This window comes from Vombatus ursinus, unplaced genomic scaffold (genome assembly GCF_900497805.2).
Source record: "Vombatus ursinus unplaced genomic scaffold, bare-nosed wombat genome assembly UNPS02014848.1, whole genome shotgun sequence".
In the NCBI taxonomy this organism is placed as follows: Eukaryota; Metazoa; Chordata; class Mammalia; order Diprotodontia; family Vombatidae; genus Vombatus; species Vombatus ursinus.
The window spans coordinates 2,545,782-2,566,506 of NW_020954626.1; the positions used below are offsets into that span (position 1 = coordinate 2,545,782).

Below are 20,725 nucleotides of genomic sequence, written 5' to 3' on the forward strand. Positions count from 1 at the left end.
GACAGACATCCCCCTAAATCACCAATGAATTTGAAGCCTGTCAGTGACCCTCAGCCTGGTTCAGCCCATCTGCCAAGACAGTATTACCAAGGTGTACCTGCTGTGCATGCTATAGCTTCTTGGAACCATGGGTAAGAGAATTGAAAGAATTTACCTTACAGGTCATCTAGTCCATTAAATGCAGGAATCTATTCTATTCCATCATCTATCTCCTGATTGAATATCTCCAATTAGAGGTAGCTTATTACTTCACAGATTGCTCCAATTAACATAATTGTTAGGAAGCTTCTCCTCATTAGTTTTAATTTTACTCTCTGGGACAAAAGGAAGGAAGGAAGGAAGAGAGCGAAGGAGGGAGGGAAGGAGGAAACAAGCATTTATTAAGTACCTATTATGTGTTAGGCATTGTGCAAAGAGCTTCACCAATATTATCTAATTGGATCCTCACAACACTGAAAGGTAGATGCTCCCTATTTTAGATTATCCCTATTTTACAATTGAAGAAACTGAGTCAGACAGAGGTGAAATGACTAACTCAGGATCACACAGATAGGAACTGAACTGTCTGAGGTTGGATTTGATCTTAGGTCTTCCTTATTCCAGGTCTAATATTCTACCCACTGAACCACCATCTGCCTCTTGTCTCTGGACAGACCATTCATATGTTTGAAGAAGTAGACAGATCACTTGAGTTCTGCATAACAGTGGGACTAAAGCCAATTAGAGGTCCATTCTAAGTCCAGCACCAATGTGATGAGCCCCTGGGGGTAGAGGATGGCTAAAGGAGGCTGGCTGCCCAAGGAAGGGTAAACCAGCCCAAGTCAGGAACAGAGCAGACTGAAGCTTCCATGCCAATCAGCATTGGGATCAGACCCTTGAGTACTCTCTCCACTTCCATCCTAGGTGAGATAAGGAGACCCAACCTAAAAAAAAATTATGCCCATAACTCAACACAATGCTCCTAATTTCAGCACAACTCCAGTTCTCTCTTAGTTCATAACTCTGACTTATGTACTCGCAGAGCCAACTGCCATCATCAAGGCTTCTCTGTGTTCAAGGTCTACCTGTAAGAACTGGAATTTTTATATCCTAGGGGGAGATGGCTTCAGAGCCCTAACCACTCCCTGAAAACATTCCTCAAGGTATCTATGCATGCTGCATTGCCTTGTCCTTCTCACTCCATTTATGTTTACTGTAATTTTTGGATTTCAACTGCTTTTGGCAGCTGTGAACCTCTTGCTCTTTTTATAAAGGGGAAAGGTGGAATGGGTTAAAGCAAGAGCAACACTACTTGAAAACTGGTTCTTTCTAACACAACCTGGTCTCATTAGCATAGGACCCATATAGGCTTAAGTAATGATGAGAAAGGCAAGCTGGGAAATGAAGAGCTCCATGGTGCAGGGAAGAGGAGAAGGAAGAAATGCTTGGTTTATAGAAGGTACAGTCAAATAAGAAAGAGAAGAGAAAATTTTCCTCTCTGTCCCCAAGGCTGACAGTAATTAAGAAGACTTGGGCAATTTGGAGGAGATTGAGTCTATGAGACAAACTGTGAGAGTTTGAGTGGGAGAAGATAGGTGTCTTTATGCTGCACCCACGCGAAGTACCATGGATAGTGCCTAGTGCTGAAGACCGAATCATCAGATGTTTTAAAGCATGCCCTTAGAGATCATATAATCCAGTCCCTTCATTGTCAGATAAGGGAATTAAGCGCTGAAAGATGAAATAAAACGCCCAAAGTCACACAAGTAAGTGATGGAGCCAGAACCGGAATCTAGGCTCCCAGCTCCCAGGTTAGATCTCTTTCCACTAACTCGCACTGCTTCTCCGTTGATAACTGCACAAAGCGAACATTTTTTCAACTTGATGAATTCCGGAAGTCTACCTGCAGGGATGCTTTACTGCACTCTATACTGGGTTTCATCTTCGCTTTTCTGACTTCGATGGGCTGTGTCTATAAATCCCCAATGTCTAACGTTTTCTGTCTTCCTTCTTATTTCTAGTCCTTAGCTTCTATTAATATGAAGACAAGAAGACGGAAGTAGGCATTTGTCAGGTGACTGTGGGGAAATGGAAGAATGGAATGGTGAGAAACTGGCAGTAACATAATCCTAGGTCTTACCACCCCCACCGGCATGTAAGTTAGTTAAAAGCACGGGAAGAATTCAACAGTAACACTATGTGGTTTGTAAACAAATATGTCTTACGTGTGACCCTACCCTTATGGACCACCCTATTGAATGGAAACTAATGGGCTTTTTCACCAAACTCCCCTTCCATTCTAACTTGGTTTCCCTCAACTGTGCTTTATCCTGTCTTTCTCATCCTTTTTCCATCTTTTTTTCTTTTATAATCCCCAGTTTTCTCCTTCTCTACCTATGCAGCCCCCAACAATTTTCAAAGACCACGAGAGGAGGGGAACTCCAAGTACTGAGAGGAGGCAGGTTAAAGGTGGGAAGGGAGAGGAGGGGAAAATATGGGAAGATTTGTTTTGGTACCGGGAACTTCATCTGGTGCCACTGTTCTACAACCAATGCCTCTAGTTTGGTTCTGTCACTTGACCCTTCCCACTAGTCCTTTCTCTTCTTCTTGTCATCCATTCCTAGGGGTTTCTCCTTTGCCAGGGCTGCTCATCTCCAATCCGCCCTGCTCCCTTGGCCAAAGGGCAATGTGACTCACAGAGCTGCCACCAGCCCACGACTTTCCAGAAGCTTATAAGCCTGACCAGGAGACAACCGGTTGAGCTTCTCTACGGCCCGGCCCTACCCCCGCCCTATCCTCAGAGCTCGGCGCACTTGGCCTCCAGCCGTCAACCTCGCAACTGCGTTCTGAGGCCCGGCCGGGGCTCTAAGTGGAGAGGATGACCAAAACAGAGAAAGGGAGCGGGGAAGTCAGTTGGGCTCTGCGTGGCGCCCTGGCCGCCGTGGCGTTGCTTTCCGCGCTCAACGCGGTGGGCACAGTCTTCGCGCTGTGCCAGTGGCGCAGACTGAGCGAGGAGCTGCGGGCGCTGGAGGCGGAGAGGGTTCAGCAGGCGAGGGAGGACAGCGCCCTCCGCATCTTCCTCCAGGAGCTGAGTCGAGCTCCCCAGAACATCCCCGGCAACCCCGAGCCAGATCTCCCCGGGGCGGCGCGGAACAAGCGCAGTCATGCTGGGGAGCCCCAGCCACACATCCGGGCGGAGAACCAGGACATGCTGATGATGATGACTTATTCCATGGTGCCGGTAGGCGTAGGCGCTGTTCCCCTCTCCCCGCCTTCATCCCGCTCTCCACTCTGGGGTGGGCGGGAAGGGAGAAGATTGAGAGGGAGGACCCGCTAGGTTTGCAAGTTCTGAAGCTTTGAGCCTTTGGGTGTCCACATTAACCCAACCTAGATGCCACTTGGACGCCTCTTCCCAGATACATGTTTTAGTCTTAAAAAAGGACATTAGTGTGGGGGCGTACTCTTGAGTGTCTACTTCCTTTACGTGAAAGTTTTGGAAGCTTCCTCTCTGCAAAGAACCTATGTTGGCATGTAAAATGGTTGCATATATATTTGTAACATTGCTTAAGTATTCGAGCTTTTTTAGGTTCAAGGATATATAACTGTATCTGGCATGAGAAGAAATTACACTCTCAAAGAAGCTCTGGATTTTTATTTTTAAGTAAAAGATTTCCTAAGATTTAAAAAGAAAACAAAATAGTGGCCCCGATCTGTCTCCTGCCCAACTAAAAGAAAGAAGCATTCTCTTTGCCATGGGCCAGCTGGTGAGATTGTCTGACTTCCATTTAGGTGGGAAAAGAAAAACAAAACTTCAGTGCTCTCAATATTGCCCATGAAAAAAGCAGGCAGGGCCTAGCTGCCCACAAGAGTTGGGGGGGATTTAACTGGATGATTGGCTGCTGTTATTCTAATGCTTGAGATGTTCTTGAAAGTCAAATTTGAACTTTAGATTGGCAAAGGAAAAGGAAATTTAGGAAGATTAAATTCCAGGCTTATATATTGCTTTGGAGAGGGAAAAATGAACCACAGAAAGTTCATCTTAGAGTTTAGGATCATAGATTTAGAACTGGAAGAGACTTCAGGAGTCATCTGATCCACCCCTCTCCCTCATTTTACATCGGCCGACATAGGGGTGAAGTGAGTTGCCAAAGGTCACACAGGTAATAATATAGTGAAAATTTGAACCCAGGTCCTCTGACTCCAAATCCAGTGCTCTTTCCACAGCACCCACATAGAACAGTTCCTTAAACTATTCCTTTCAGAATTTAGAAATTTATTTAGCCTTTAGAAATGCATTATTTTTGCAATTTTAAGTTAGTGGGCTACTTTACTGATTTTAATTTAATAATTACCCAGCAATTACTTGTAGATTGCATTGACCTTTCCTATTTCATTTCATTATTATTATAATTACTGTGGGTTTATTTCACTTTATAATTAGAAGGAATTCAGTTCTGTCATCTGAAGTCAAGGGGTGTAGGAGGTTCTTTTGAGTATAAGATTTGTGGAGCTGTTACCACTTAAAATCCTATTACCATGAAGAATTTTAATATCTAACACAAACTAAAATAGTCCCAAGATTATGAGGAAGCAAAACTCATGCTTGGATGATCTCTTTAGGTAGATGACTTCCAATTCCAACCTTGCTTTCAACCAATATCGTATATTTAAATTCTGAACCCCCACCCCAAACAAAAATTACAGAAAGGACCCCCTTGCTTTTCCTCTACTGCAAAATTCATGCCTTTAAGAGAGTCTCTTGGGTCTCCTGCTTTTTTCTTCATTGGCCTAGCTGATATTCATGGTCTGTTTGGTTAGTTCAACCATATGCTTCCAACCTTAAAAATAGATCAATAGAAGAAGAATGCTTTCTAGTGAAAATTGTTTTTAATAAATATATCAAAAGTATCTCCTTATATCATAATCCATTAGGTGCTACAGAGATGAGGAAAGGCCAGAGCAACATATAAGCCTAGAAGCCAGGTTTCCTAAATTTTCTTTCCTTTGCCAATCTAAAGTTCAAATTTGATATTTAAGAGGACCTGAGGCCAATGGCATTCTAACATAGCAACTTGTTTAGAAAGAATTCTGCTAGCAAAAACATCAAACTTGTTAACAAGTTTGCAAGAATTTATTTATAAATCATTTCTAAAGGCATTACTTTACTTCCAATGATATGCTGAGCATCAGTCTCTAATAGAGCATGAAAGAACTTTCCTGAATACAGAAGATGCTACTGACACTCATAAAGCCAGATTTGGCATTTCTTTAGCAGAGTAACCAGTTATGCCATGCCAGCCACACTTGCCTCTTTGTTCTCCCTTGCAGGCCATGGCACACATAAAAAGCAGGGTGAGAAGAGAGGAGGGATACCTGATTACCAAGGAGGCCATGGCATGTTTTCAGGAAGTATTGTATTTACTCTTGGGCCACACTCCTAAATTCTTCTCACTTTCACTCTCTGCTATTCTCAGAAAAGAAGACTGATCTCTCTCTCTCTGTGTCTCTGTCTTTCTCCCTCCTTCCCTCTATCTCTCCCCTTCTCTGCATGTGCAAGTGTGTGAAAAAGAGACAGACTAAGAGAGAGATAGAGACTGAAAGAAAAGAAAGAGAGAGAAGAAAGAGAGGAAGAGGAGTGGGGAGAGAGGGAAGGAGGGAAGGAGAGAGAGAGAGAAAGAGAGAAACCTTCCTTTAGTACCAGCCCTAGCAACACAAGATACAAATATATTAATCTAAGTAGTGATGGAGATATAAAAATATTGTGATGCAATCAACAACTTTCTTCCTGAATCTTAGAAGCAATAGTAGTGAAAGATTGGTTGAGGTTGTGCTAGTACCTGAAACAGTGGAGAGGAATAGAAGTAGGCCTTTTCCCCTCAAAGAGAAACCTACTACTTCTCTTTGGTCTCTCTTACTCTCCTCTACCTTTGTTTCTCCTCCCTTTGAGTTTTTTCTGCCTTTCTCTGTCTTTTCCTTCCTTTGACCTCATCTCTTTATTGACCCATGGATGTTTACTCTGGCCTTTCTTCATCTCTGTAGCACCTAACTCAAGGAAGGGCTCATAATAAACACTCAACACTTGTCAAGCTAATTATACATTAAATATGCATGTTGAAATGCTAAAGTAATGATTCAAGATTCATAATATAAATCTGATAATACTCTGATTCTGGACCAGGGCTCATGCAACCAAGTCAGTGCAGTAAACCAAAAGGGCACTAGATTTAGAGTAAGGCTATAGAGGTGAATCTTGCCTCTACCTGAGATTTCCTATCCATACACTCTACCTGTGTGACCTTAGGCAGGTCACTGAACCTCTCAGGTTCTCATTTTCCTCACCTGGAAAACAAGAGTGTTGTCCTTTGGCAAACTTGTGTTGACCATAGTCAAGAGATCCATTGGAGTAGGATATTTATATTTTCTTGTCCAAAACAGGCTATTTTTCCTACTTTTGAATTAATTTATTTCAAAGGTATATTAAAAAACATTTTTCCAAAGGCATGTTGGTAGTTTAAAAAAAAAAAAGGAAAGAAAATTAGAGACTTGCCCTAGAGAACCTCTAAATTCCCTTCCAGCTGTAAATTTATGAAATGTTTGCTTTCTTCTTCAAAGGAGTAACATGGGAAACTGTAGAAGCTAGGCCATTAGTAGCAGAAGCAGTAAAGACTAAAAACTAGACCTTTCTCCCTTAATTTAATGCTGCCATAGCTGAAAACTTTTTTGACCTTCTTAGAAATTGACTTCAGAACTAGTTTCTGAGACACGCCAGACAAATCAGTCTCCTTCCTTTATAATCACATATCACTTTTGACCAAAAATAATATAACCCAAATTAATCTCCCACTCATTGCCATGGCCTTAGATGCTGAGCTCAGTCTAGGGGCAGTGGGAGGGGCTGGCTCCAGTCTTCTCTCTGTTCCCCCTCCCACACTGGCTGATGGGAAATGGAAATAGAAATATTCTGATTCTGCTACTCCACTCTCCCTATCTAGAACTAGTGGTACACATATTTGTATTTTACTAATTCCTAATAGAAAGAAGATCTTTAAAATTAGGAGACCAACTTGGACCAACTTGGCATAAATTTGATATAGTTTCTCTTTAAAAACAAACAAAATGACTGCTTTCCTTGTTCCTTGTCCCTGATCCCCTCCCCCCAAATCCATGGCCAAATTCATTTGACATTAAGACTTGATATGCATGCATTTTATCTACAGACTAAAGGTCACATCATTCTAAACAAAACAAGCTTTTAGATTGAGATTAAGCTACAAAGGGAGTATTTTTCAGCCCATCAGAGGCTTTTGCTCTTTGGGGTATAATAACTCTATTTTAAATAAATGCAATATGGGAAAAGTCTTTGGTTATTTCTTAAATAAAGTTCAAGACACAATTTTCTTTCCTTAAAAGAGTGAAAGCAACAAGGTCAAATGACATTCTTTTAAAAATATTTTGTGGGGTTTGTGCATTTTAGCGCTGTAGTAGATTAATATATCCAGCACCAGATGCTGTGGTAGATACAAGCAAGTTTAAGGTATGATACCTAATCTAAGGAACTTATGATACTAGTATACGTGAAATAATTAGACCAAGCTAGTACATATAGCTCATGACCAAGTTGCAAATAGTATGGTATGGATAATAAAGGTGATAGTTCATCAGAAAAGGAAAGTTCCTTGTTAACTGCTGTTATTCAGAAAGAATTCATGTAGGAAGTGAAAATAGAGATCGGACTTGAAGGTTGCATAGAATTTGGACAAGTGGAAAAGGAGAAAGAAGGCTATGGAAATAATCAATACTCAAAAATCTGCATAATAAGATCAGTTTTATAATAGAAGTGAAAACTGAACAAGAACTGAGCTGATATCACAGAAATCTACCCTAAGGCAAATAAAGTAGACTTCATGACTAAGATTAAAGGAAAAACATTTTTTACATACGAATGAAATTTAAAGCAGTTCAATAAATGGATATGTGCCTAAATAACAGAATGAGAATGGTATGTTCAGAAACTAGAGGCGGCTGGTGGCACAGTGGATAGAGCACTGAGCCTGGAGTCAAGAAGACCTGAGTTCAAATGTGGTCTCAGACACTTACTAGCTGTGTGACCATGGACAAGTCACTTCACTGATGTCTGCCTCAGTTCTGCAAAATGGAGATAATAGTACCTTTCTCCCATGGTTGTTATGAGTTTTAAATGAGATAATATTTGTAACTGTGTAATAGCACAGTATCTGGCACACAGTACACACTATATAAATATATATGTGTGTGTGTGTATATGTATATATGTGTATGTATGTTTATGTATACACACCCACACATATATATACATATACACACACACACACACACACACATATATATATATATATATATATATATATATGTATACTTGTTCCCTTCCCTAGTGAGATAATATACTTGCCTGGAATAAAAAGGTTCATTAAAAGGTACATTAAAATAAGTGTCTACGATTTGCAAGGGATCATTGAGGAATAGTGCAAAATAAGTAAGATGGTAGAACAAGATCATAGGGAACCTTGACTACCCAGATAAGGAGTTTGGAATTGATCTGAAGATCAATTGGAAACTATAACTTATAAGTTTTGGAGAAGGGGAGTAACATGAAAGAATCAGTGTTGAAGAAAGATTTGTTTGGTGATAACTGAACCATAATTTGAAGTAAAGAGAGAATGGATATACAAAGATCAATTGGATTGTAAAATTAAATAAACAAACCCAAACCAATAAAGCCTATTGCACTTATCTGGATGAGAATATTGGAGCCTGAACTAAGGTGAATACTGATTGATAGGAACAGAGATGAAGGAAATAAATTCTAGAGAAAAGGTTCTTAACCTGGGGCCCTTGAGCTTTAAAAAAAAAATATATATATATATATGTATATATGTATATATATACACACACACATATATATACATATACATATATATAGATAACAGTATTTCAATATGCTGTAATTGTTTTCCTTCCTATATATTATTTTATGCATTTAAAAACATTATTCTGATAAGGGATCCATAGGCTTCACAAGATTTCCAAAGGGAAGACTCCATGTCACATGTTCTAGAGATATTTGTAAAGAAAAATCGACAAGGCTCCATAAAGTTTCCTTGTCTATACAATGCATGTAACTTTGCCTTCTTTGCAAAGTTGTTGTAGGGATCAAATGAGGCTATAGGTTAAGTGCTTCCTAAATGTAAGCTAGCATTCTTATCTTCACTCTCTCAAGCTCTTTTTCTTTTCTTTGTTTCTAACTGGATTCTTAGGACTTGTGATTTTAGTGCATTCTGATCCTGTTAGTTGGTGAGATTGCATTTGGGCAGGGCTCTTCTTATGGAGACTAAAAAATAAGTTTGTTTCCAAAATATTTGTTTTGCTGCTTAATGTAGTCAAAGGGATTTTTTTTCAATCCCTATGAGTGATACAAACATTTGGTTTAGAGCTACTAATTCTCCCAAACATTATGGGGACATGGAGAGCACATTGTGTTTCAAGTCAAAAGACCTGGGTCCAAATCTAGGTTTCACTTCTTACTAGTGGGAACTTTGGCTTCCCATTATATCACTTCTCTGGGACTCAGTTTCCTCATTTACAAAATGAGGGACTTGAACCAGACTGTCTCTCAGGTCTATTCTAGCTTTAAAACCCATCAACCTATAATTTGAAAACATTGTCTATCAAATATATCAATGATAACTTTAAAAGAAAGGCTAATTGGGAGGAAATGTAGTAGTTGTACTAAGATGTTATCAATAGGAGAGGAAAGGTGATTGAGTGTTGAACTTGGAACCAGGAAAACCTGGGTTTGAATCTTACCTAAGACATTTTATTAAGATCCTGAGAAAATCACAAAATCTCTCTAAGCTTCATTTGCCTCATCTGTAAAATAGGAGTTAGGAAACCTATAGCACCCACCTCACAAGGTTATGGGGTCAAATGAGATACTTTGCAAACATTAAAGTTATGTATGTGTGTGTGGTACCAAAAAATTTTCACTGCAGTAAACACTTTCAGGTACATTAGGATCATGTCATGCATTTGGAAATATTGCAATGTGAACTAATGATGCTTTGGAGTAGAGTTTTACCTTGTACTTTCTGCAGTATGTTATCAGACATATTACTTAACTGTGCTTTGCCTAAACTCTCATTTAAAGATCCTTGTTGAAAGGTACTATGTGGACATAAAATGTTATTCTTAACAGTTTCTGAAAGGTTTCTCCAGCAGATTTCCATCTTCAGACCACTCTACTACTGGCCTTCAGTTGACAAGTGATTCTTAAAATGGGCTAATAACACAGGATTGGAAGCTGTCCAAGGCATTGTTACATTAATTCTCTTCAAAACACTTGGGAGCTGAGATGGGACAGAGAAGCAATGGAAATAAGCTCTCTCTGTGCATGAACACCTTTTATGCTTCTTGTCAGTGCCACAGAATTACCACTTAATTGTATCTATACTGTCTTGTTCTTGGTGAGACAGGCTGCTTGGTAGAGATGAAAGAATGCTGAACTGGGAGTCAGGTGACTCTGTGTTTGACACCACCTCTGACCATTACTAGCTATGGGGCCCTGAGCAAAATCAGTTTCCTTCCTTCATCAATGGGAATGATTAGAATAATAACAGCTACTCATAGAATTATTGTGCAGCTTAAATGAGATAATTGCAAACCCCGGAGAAGTATGTAAATGCTTGATGTTATTCTCTCATTTGTCTCTGTGTTAACATTGTCTACTCAATGATATTGTTAGCTTCTTGTAAAAGAGACTACATCTTATACTTCTTTTATGTCCCCTCACATCCTGTAGTGCAGAGTTGAGATGCTCAGTAATCCCACATCTTTCAACACAGTGCTAAGATCCTCAATGAATATATCTTAGTTGACTGTCTGTAGATTGATTATGGACCTGGTCATCAAAATGCAAATTCAGTGTTTCGAATAATTCATCAACTTCTTAAAAAAATACTCAGGCTGGGAACAGAGCTGTAATCTGCTGGAGGGCAGGCTGTTGGTAGGCTAGGATGGCTCTGGGGTTGTCCCCTTGACCACTCAGGATTGTTCCCCTCCCACCATACAGCTGTCTTACTCAATCCTGGGTTGTTTTTTTTTTTCTTCCACCTCAGGATAGAATAGGTTAACCTTTTGTTGGTTCTTTGAAACATGACTAGGGATCTTGAGGTGTGAGTCAAATCCTAGTAAAGCTTTTTAATTGCTTCCTACAAGATCTGAAGTTCCTCCCAGCTCTTGGTCCATGATCCTTTGAAGTGATTTAAAAGATAATCCTTCTGTCAACAAGCATTTATTATGTGCCTACTATGTGTTAGGCACTGTGCTAAGCACTGGGGATATTCTTGTTTTTCAGTCCTTTTAGTTGTGTCCAACTCTTTGTGACCCCATTTGGGGTTTTCTCAGCAAAGATACTGGGGTGGTTTGCCATTTCCCTCTCCAGCTTATTTTACAGATGAGAGAACTGAGGCAAATGGGGTTAAGTGACTTGGCCAGGGTCACAAAGCTAGTAAGTATCTGAAGTCAGATTTGAACTCAAGAAGGTGAGTCTTCCGACTCCAAGGCTGGCACCCTGTCCATTGTACCACCCAGTTGCCCCACTAGGTACACTGAGAAAGGTAAAAGACAGTACCTCCCCTCAGAGGAGCTTGCATTCTAAAGGGGAGACAAGGTATAAACAAATATATACAAACAAAATATATGCAGGATGAAATAGGAAGTAATCCAGAGGGAAGGCTCTAGAATTAAGTATGGTTAAAAAAAAAAGGGCTTCTCATAAAATTTTAGTTCAGACTTGAAGGAAGCTAAGAGGCAGAGATAAGAAGAGAGAGAGAGAGAGAGAGAGAGAGAGAGAGAGAGAGAGAGAGAGACCATTCCAGGCAGGGGCGGGGTTGGGGGCGGGAAAGAGCCAGAGTAGCCAGTGAAAATGCCCTGAGTTGGGAGATGGAATGTCTTGTTCAATGAACAGCAAAGAAGCAGGTGTCCCTGGTTCAAAGACAGTGCCAGGTATGGATAATGTTGGTCTTACACATAGAAGACACTCACTAGCTGTTCCTGAATTACAAGGATGGTGGATTAGATGAAAGTTGCACAGGATAGATAAGCATGGATGGTCTGTGATCAGATCACAAAGTATTAGAGATGATGATGACAGGACATCTCTGAGGCATGCTATCAGACATATCTCAATCAATGGTCTAATAGTTGTTAGATTTTTAAAACGTGAAACCTATCTTATAAACACTAAAATCTTATTCTAGTGTAGCATCAAAGCGTGGATGTGACCCATAGAAGGCTATGGCAGTGTGGCACGATTTCTGGTAGATTCTTGGAATTGGAACTATAGAGCTGGTTTTTCAAGGACCAGAGAGATCATTTAAATTCATACAGGCTCATCATAAGGTTGTTAGCAACTATAGCTATGTATAATTAGCTATAGCAACTCACAAAGATTGTTTATTAAGTGTAGGCGGCTAAGATTTGTGTCATTGAAAAGAATACCTACACCAAAGAAATTATGGCTCCCTGAAGTATTGAAATACAGACAACTAAACAAAAATTAACTGTATTACTCAGTCCAAAAATTGTACTCAACAATTATTAAGTATTTACTGTATTCAAAACATTGTGCTAGAATTTGCTGATGAGCAACAAGATGGTTAGTTCCCTAAAGAAACTGACAATCTATGAGGGATGCTGAGACACATACTTAAATAAGTCAGATACAGGCTATAACGTGGTAAGAGCAAAGAAGGTCTAGACAAAGTACTACAAGAATCAAGAGGAAGGAGGGAACATTTTCAAATGAGAAAATGAGGAAAGGCTTCATAGAGGAGGTAGCATCTGAGCTGAGACTTGAAGGGGAAAGAAATGAGGAGAATCTGCATAGGCTGATTCTGATGAGCACAGATGAGATCTCCAAAAACCACTGCTTTTTAGGAGCTCCTTGCGATGAATATGGGTAGCAAGGAGGCAAAGTGGATAGAGTGCTAGACCTGGAGTCAGGAAGACTCTTCTTTCTGAGTTCAAATCTGGCCTCAGACACTTACTAGCTGTGTAACCTTGGGCAAGTCACTTAAATCTGTTGCCTCAGTTTCCTCATCTGTAAAATGAGCTGAGAAGGATATGGCAGACCACTCCAATATCTTTACCAAGAAAATCCCAAATACGGTCATGAAGAGTCAGACATGACTCAAAAAAAATGAACAACAAAACAACTGTGGTGAATGTGATGGTCTTGGACTGCCAAATTTCCTTCTTGCCACTTTCTTTGCTATGCATTGTTATAAACCTTTCGCCTCTAACATTGTCTGTTGGATCATAGCCCCTTTTAGTTGGCATGCCAGGAGCTTTGAGAGAGCCAAAGAAGTGAATAATAGTCATGATTTTAAAAGATTCCAATAGACAACTGATTCTCTAGAGTCATGATTGTATGTCATACAGGTAAATCCTACCTTCTGTCTGATCCTCCTATATAATCCTCAGAATTCTGAGTACCAGGGAAGGAATAGAACTAAATCATTTCATGATGTATATGATGCTCTCCTTTCTGTGGCTACGCAAGTGGTGGGAGGTGTGGCTGGATATCTCATCTTCTCTTCCACATACTCTCACTGGGATTCCAAACACATTTCTTTCTCCTCAAGGCTCCTTCTCTCCTACAGTATCTCTCTCAGACTCTGGCCTCTGGGTATGTGTGATTACTATTAGAGTGGCTTTGTGGAAACCCACGTCTCTCTTTAGGCCAATGTACACCCCCTATTCTCTGTGTCTGTTTGTCTCACTGTGACTGTCTATCTGCCTGTGTCCATGCCTCCCTTTTATTTCTATTACTGGGGTGTCACCATATTTTAGAATATTAGCCCAAGGCCAACTCAAGTATATGAATTCTATCATCATTAAGGGGCAAGTCGGTGGCACAGTGGATAGAGCACTGTGCCTGGAATCAGAAAGACTCATCTGGCCTCAGACACTTATGGCCATATGACCCTGAGCAAGTCACTTCACCCTATTTGCCTCAGTTTCCTCATCTATAAAATTAGCTAGAGACGGAAATATCAAACCACTACAGTATCTTTGCCCAGAAAACCCCAAATGAGGTCACAAAGAGTGGGATACAACTAAAATGACTGAATAACAACAATCATCGCTATAGTATAAACTTGAGAATCCTCACTGCTGCTACAAAGAAAAGGAAAGTCCTATCAGAGGTACAATGAGAACCTAGGACAAGGATAATTCTCACCTTGTTCAGTACTCATTAGAAAGTAAAGGAGCATAATCATTCTCCTCTAGCTGCATGCCTGTTACGGTTCTAACATTCTACTTCTCTTACATAGCTACACATGTATTTTCTTCTCTTTCACACTTACAAAGCACGATACAATGCAAACAAAATTGAGTTTTGCTACACCTTGGTGACAGATTAGCATGTTTCATTTAATTGAACATTCCAGAGGGTTTAGTTCCCTTTGGAGCTTGGTTTAGCTTCTCTTTATAAAACTCTTTTTTCACTGACCTACAGATTCACAGAATCATAGAATTGGAGGGGATTTCAATGGTCATCTAGTCTTTATTTCTACCTGAAACATGAACACTTTGTGCTGTTTCTTAAAAGTGGCCATCTAGTATTGTGACGTCTTTAGTATAAGGACCTCACTCCTTCCCAAGGGCATTCAGTTTGGGGTAGCTCCAATCTTTGGTAGCTTCTGCTTTTATTGGGCTGAGTCTGGCTCCTTTGCAGCTTTTATTCCTTAGTTCTACGTCTGTGGCCAAATAGCTGTTGTGTCCTTCCTAAAGCTCCCTTCCCTATAGGTTAAACATTCCCAGTTACTTTGACTAATCTTTGGATGATGTGACTTCCAAGCCCTTTAAAATCCTGCTCACCTTAGTCTTGGAATGCTTTAGCTTGTTCATATTCTTCCTAAAATATGGTGCCCAGAACTGAATGCATTGTTCTAAATGTGACCTGGCCATTTCAGAATACCTTGGTACCATTGTTGTTCAATTGTTTCAATCACGTCTGGCTCTTTGTGACCACATTTAGGGTTTTCTTGGCTAAGATACTGGAGCAGTTTGTCATTCTGGATACCATATCTTTTGTTTGTTTTCATTTTTTTTTTTGGCAAAGCAATTGGGGTTAAGTGACTTGCCCAGGGGAACACAACTACTAAGTGTCAAGTGTCTTGTCTGAGAATGGATTTGAACTCAGATCTTCCTGACTCCAGACCCAGTGCTCTATCCACTGCATCACCTAGCTGCCCCCTGATACCATGTCTTTTTAATGGAGCAGCTAGGCGGCACAGTGTATAGAATGCAGGACCTGGAGTCAGGAAGACTCCTGACTTCAAATCTGGCCTCATATACTTACTAGCAGTCTGACCTTGAGCAATTCACTTCACCCCATTTGCCTCAGTTTCTTCTTCTGTAAAGTGAGCTGGAGAAGGAAATGGCAAACCACTCCAGAATCTTTCCAAGAAAACCCCAAATGGGGTCATGAAGACTCAGACAGGACTTAAACAATTGAACAACAAAATGCCTTTTTAAAGCTGTTTATAATGGTATTAACTTTTTTGGAGACCACGTCACACTTTTAACTAGTTTTGAGCTTATAGTCCACTAAAACCCCTGGGTCTTTTTCTGTAAAAACTATTGTTTAGCCTCTTCACCCCCATGTAGTACTTACAAAGTTGATTCCTTGAGTGGAAGTGTGGAAACTTCTATCCCCATTAAATTTTAATCTTATTCTGTTCAGCCCAATACTCCAGCCTGTTGAGGTATTCTTGTGATCCCATTTGTTAATTTCTCCCTCAGCTTGATGAGCCTGCCTTCCTACATTTGCTTGCATTAGCTTTCTTTGGTGGCCACTCAAAGGTTTTTTTGAATAGTGATTCCGGATGCCCCAAAATCTAGATCAGCTCAGTATTCAAATGGAAGAGGCAGGGAGAAAATTGGCTGATGTTCCAGTGGTACTTGACAATGACCTTCTGATTTGGTTTGCTACCCTTTTAATCCCCCAGAGGGGGGGAAAATATGGCTCAAAATTCCACAGGAATCAAGGCCCATTTTTTAGTAAAGTACTACCATGTTTTTATTTATTTATTTATTTTTAGGCAATTGGGGTTAAGTGACTTGCCCAAGGTCACACAGTTAGTAAGTGTCAAGTATTTGGTCTGAGGCCGGATTTGAACTCAGATTCTCCTGACTTTGGGGCTGGTGCTCTATCCATTGCACCACCTAGTTGGCCTATAGTACTACCATGTTTTTAAAATACTGCCATGTTTACCAAGTTTTCGCAAACAATTGAAGCAGACCATAGAAACAAAAAGGAAAAACTTAAGGAGGAAGAAAGAAAGAAATATCAAACTAGTGGCTTTGGGTGAGGATACATGCAGAACACATTAGTTCCCACTCTCACCTTGTCTGTATGACCCTGAGCAAGTTCCTTGATCTCTGTTTGCCTCAGTTTCCTCCTCTGTAAAATGGGGATAATAATAGTATCTACCTCACCAGGTTGTTGTGAGGATAAAACAAAATAATATTTGTAAAAAGTGCTTAGCACAGTTCCTGGCACATAGTAGGTGCTTTATAAATTCTAATTCTCTTCCGCTTCCCTTCCTGTGGTAGAAAAGTGGACATTTTTGTTTCAGTCTCAGGAATATGAGGATGGATATGTGAGTGTATGTTCTTTCTTTGTATGTAGAGTAGGTTCTGGATTTATTCTCACAATCTCCACTGGCACTGGGAAGCTGGGCTAGTGGAGAATAGCTGAAGACACCTCCCCTCAGGATTCTAGTAGCAACCCAAGGGGTTGAGATTTCAAGTACTATCACTCACTAACTCCTGTCTGGTATGTTCCCTCCAATATCACTTAACTGGTTAACATTTTCCCACTATCAATGGAACAATGAACATTGATTAGCTTTTACAAAGGGGTATAAGGTATTACAAGGAGCAAAGTACAACGTCCTCCCTAAACCAAGAGTCTTATTCTTCCATCTGTACATCCATGTGGTCCCTGGGGAAAGCAAACCTAAATTTTAAATGGTTGCCCCAAAACATCCCCCCCAAGTAATTTTCTCCCTTCGAGGAGTCCCCAGCAAGTTCACTTCTAGGTGTGGCATAACCGATAGATGAATTCATTCCCTTACTTACCTAGGCTTGGTCTTTACCCCATGGACTTGGTCAAGTAGGTGTACCCTCAGGGATGATTCCTCACCAGTTTGGGCTGCTGCAGCCACCGACAAATTGCCACCAACTCCAATTACTGGAAATCTAATAGCTCTTCTGGCCTTTCCAAGCTCATAAGATTGCAAACCGGTGCATTCTGTCTCTGAATATTCATTCCCCTAATATCAGGAAACACAAGAGACCAAAGAAACAGACTCCGTGCATTCATATCCACCTGGAGCCTGTGTAGGGAGATAAGGTAGCTCTGAGTCACCAGGGGTACCTCTTTCCTTTACTTGGAGACCCACAGAATTTCTTCCTCCTCACTTAAAAGGCACCAGGGGAGAGAGAGTAAGAGATTCTCTGCTTGAACCCTTTGAATATATATTCAGTTCAGGCTCAGCAGCCAGACATAAAGCTTTTCATCACTACATGGTAAACTGACAAGAAACAGATGATACCTGCTCTTAAGTTGGGGGACATACTCCTCCATGACACATGCCCAGAAGCAAGCTTCACATGGGTTGGTCCAAGTTCAAGCATATTATACATGCTAATGGACTGGGCCCTCATTGGCCAGCTTCTCATTACAATCACGACCAGCATAATTATGTTAGTATGCTGGAAAAGTCTAGTGAAGGCTGGAAGACCACTTATCTAGCACATTATAGAGAGGATTCCTATTCGTATATGAACTAGATGACTTCTGAGCTCCTAAGATTCTATGACTCTATGATTCTCTGGGATAATATCAACTTTAAAGAAACTACTATATAATTTTATTTAAAATAAAAACTTTTATATAATTTTATTTAAAATACTGTATTCTAACATATTTAATATGTTTCAAGTATGGTTGTGGAATGTTTTTCCTTTAAGAAACAGGTTGGTTTGTGAAGGTTATAAAAATTCAGAGCTTAGAAAAAAAAAAGTGATAATCAAATTGAGTTTTTCTAAGGAACCTAGGGGATATTCACCAAGGGAATAATTTTGCTGCTAAGCATGATGCCAGGATTGTGTGGTTCTGTGGTGGTATGGTTTGTCCTTCATTCTCAAAGAGGACTGTGACATCAGGGAGATGATGACATGACTTACAGTTGACTTTGATTTGAGTGAAGGAGGGCTGTGCAAAGTCACCAGCCTCACTTTCTCCTCCAGAGTCATCTGGGTCCAGTGGCCATATATAGATCAGGACAACTGGAGATGACCCAGGGTGCAGTGGGGGACCTCGGCCTTTTTAAGCTAAGGTCTTTTCAGGTTCTCACTTTGAGTGAGGCAATGCCCATTCAGTGAGTAGACCTATTTAACAAGTGAGTCAAGGGATGGCCCCTTTAATTAAAAAAAAAATCATGCCAGGCACTAGAGATACAAAGGCAAAATGAATATAGTACCTACCCTCAAGGACCTTACAGGAAGATCCCAATATGTAAACAGAAAAATATAGACACAATCATTTGAGGAAGACAAGAAACAGTTATCCACATTTGCTACATCTTGAATTTTAATAATGATTTGGATATACAGAAAAAAAATTTATGTAACTATATATGCTCTCAATCCTACTATAATGTAACAATAAATAGTACATTTTCCAAAAAAAGTATGTCTATGATTTCACATGAAGTGAATATATATATATACATACATATATATGTGTATATATATATATATATATAAATGTCTAAATGAGAAGAATTATGTCCCTAACAGAGGTGCTTTCATTGGCTCCTTCTACTAAGGATGGCCAAAATCTTCAGCTGGAGAAACAGCTTATCTTTTAAAAGCATCCATTATACCTTTCAGTACTTGATGTCATCAGCAAAATGAATGACTAGAGGGAAAAGTAAATGTCAAATAGCAACAACAAAGGATAATCAATAAATAATCCACCTAGTGGACTGGTTCCCATTCTATGTCAAGAAATCTAGACGAAAGCTCCCAACATATTGTGTGGAGCTCTATGGTACTTCTGTGGGAAGACGTGAACAAGAGTTGCCCAGAAGAGAGAGGCATGGATGACTTATAGACTACATTAATGAAAAGAGTACCTCCACCAATTCAATTACAGATCCAGTTACATATCAAAGTATTAAAAATGCAAAATTCCTTAGAATTTTTCTTTTCTTCCATCAGTCATCATTATCTTCTAGCAGGCAGTGTGGTATGGCAGAAAGAGCACCAGTTCTGGAATTAGAGTACAAAGTTAGAGTTTTATTATTTTTAATTATTAATTTTTTATTAATTTATTATATTATATTTAGTTTTATTAAAGTTAGAGTTCAAATCACACCCCTAACTCCTACTACTTATGTGACCTTGAGCAAGTCTCTTAAACTCCCTGGGTCTCAGTTTCCTCAACTGTAAAATGAGAGAGGGTTAGACTAGATGACTTCTCAGGTCCACTCTAGCTCTAAGATCCAATGAATTTAAGACCTAATGAAAGCTGACCCACAAAGCACAACTGAAACCCGAAGTCTTTGAAAACAGCCTCATAAATACTCTCTCAGGGCAAGTAACAATTCTTGTTGGGCAGGTTTTTGAGAATGCTGTGGAAATGAATTTCATTAGCTTCCCTTGTTGTTCAGGAATCTCCTAAGAGAATACATGAAGCTCTTCTCTTTTCTCTCTATTCTCTCTCCAAAATTTCATCTCTTCCCTTGTCACCTCCATATAGGTGATACTATATCTATATATTCAACTTCAACACTCTTCTGAGCTCCAGCTCCATATCTCCAGCTTCCTGTTAGGTATTTCCATGTGAGTGTCCTATGGACACCTCAAACACATCATGTCTAAGATGAATTTATCTTGTCCTCCCCCCACCACAAGCCAGACATTCCTTCCAATTTCCCCATTTCTATCAACAGCACTGCCATCATCCCAATCACCTAGATTCAAGATCTTGGACTCCTTGATCCTTCAGACCTCACATCTAATCACTTGTCAAATTCTACTGATTCTATCCCCCTACAACATCTTTTAAAATATATGTATTTATTTAATATTTTCTTTTTCAGAATTACATGTTAAAACAATTTTAATATACTTTAAAAAAAATTTTGAGTTCCAAATTCTCCCTCCCCTCCGCCACATTTGGGGGAGGGGAGGGAGATTTTGATATAGGTTGTGCATGTCCTGCAACATCTTTTACATCTGTCTGCTCCCTCATTACCTCTCACCTAGACTATTGTAATGCCCTATTACAAGGAGACAATGAGTCTCCTTGCCTCCAGACTGTCTGTACTCTAGTCTACCCTTCACAGAGAAGCGAAAATAATTTCCTAAAGCTGTGAGAAAAAGAACTTCCTTCTCTTCCTTACAGAGTCGAGGGACAATTTGTATGGAATATTGCATACAATCAACCATAAGATTCATTTGATTTGTTGGTGACATTTATAGAACCAATTTTTTGTACATCTTTTTTATTCTTTGTTACAAGGGAAAACTTACTGGATAGGGAAATGTGTGTGTATGTGGGGGGAGGGTTATATCTAGAAACTGAGATGATGTAAAAACAATAGATTGATAATTAATTTATTTTTCC

General features: G+C 39.8%; 1 protein-coding gene across 1 annotated transcript in view; it reads left to right on the top strand.

Annotated features, from left to right (window-relative positions):
- The first annotated feature begins 2,733 nt into the window (after window positions 1–2,733).
- The window catches only part of GLDN (gliomedin), a 65,779-nt gene continuing 47,787 nt past the window's right edge, over window positions 2,734–20,725 (top strand). Inside the window, exon 1 of the mRNA XM_027840804.1 lies at window positions 2,734–3,220. Within this exon, the coding sequence (XP_027696605.1) occupies window positions 2,858–3,220 (363 nt within the window). The 5' untranslated portion in view covers window positions 2,734–2,857. The remainder of the gene's footprint in view (window positions 3,221–20,725) is intronic.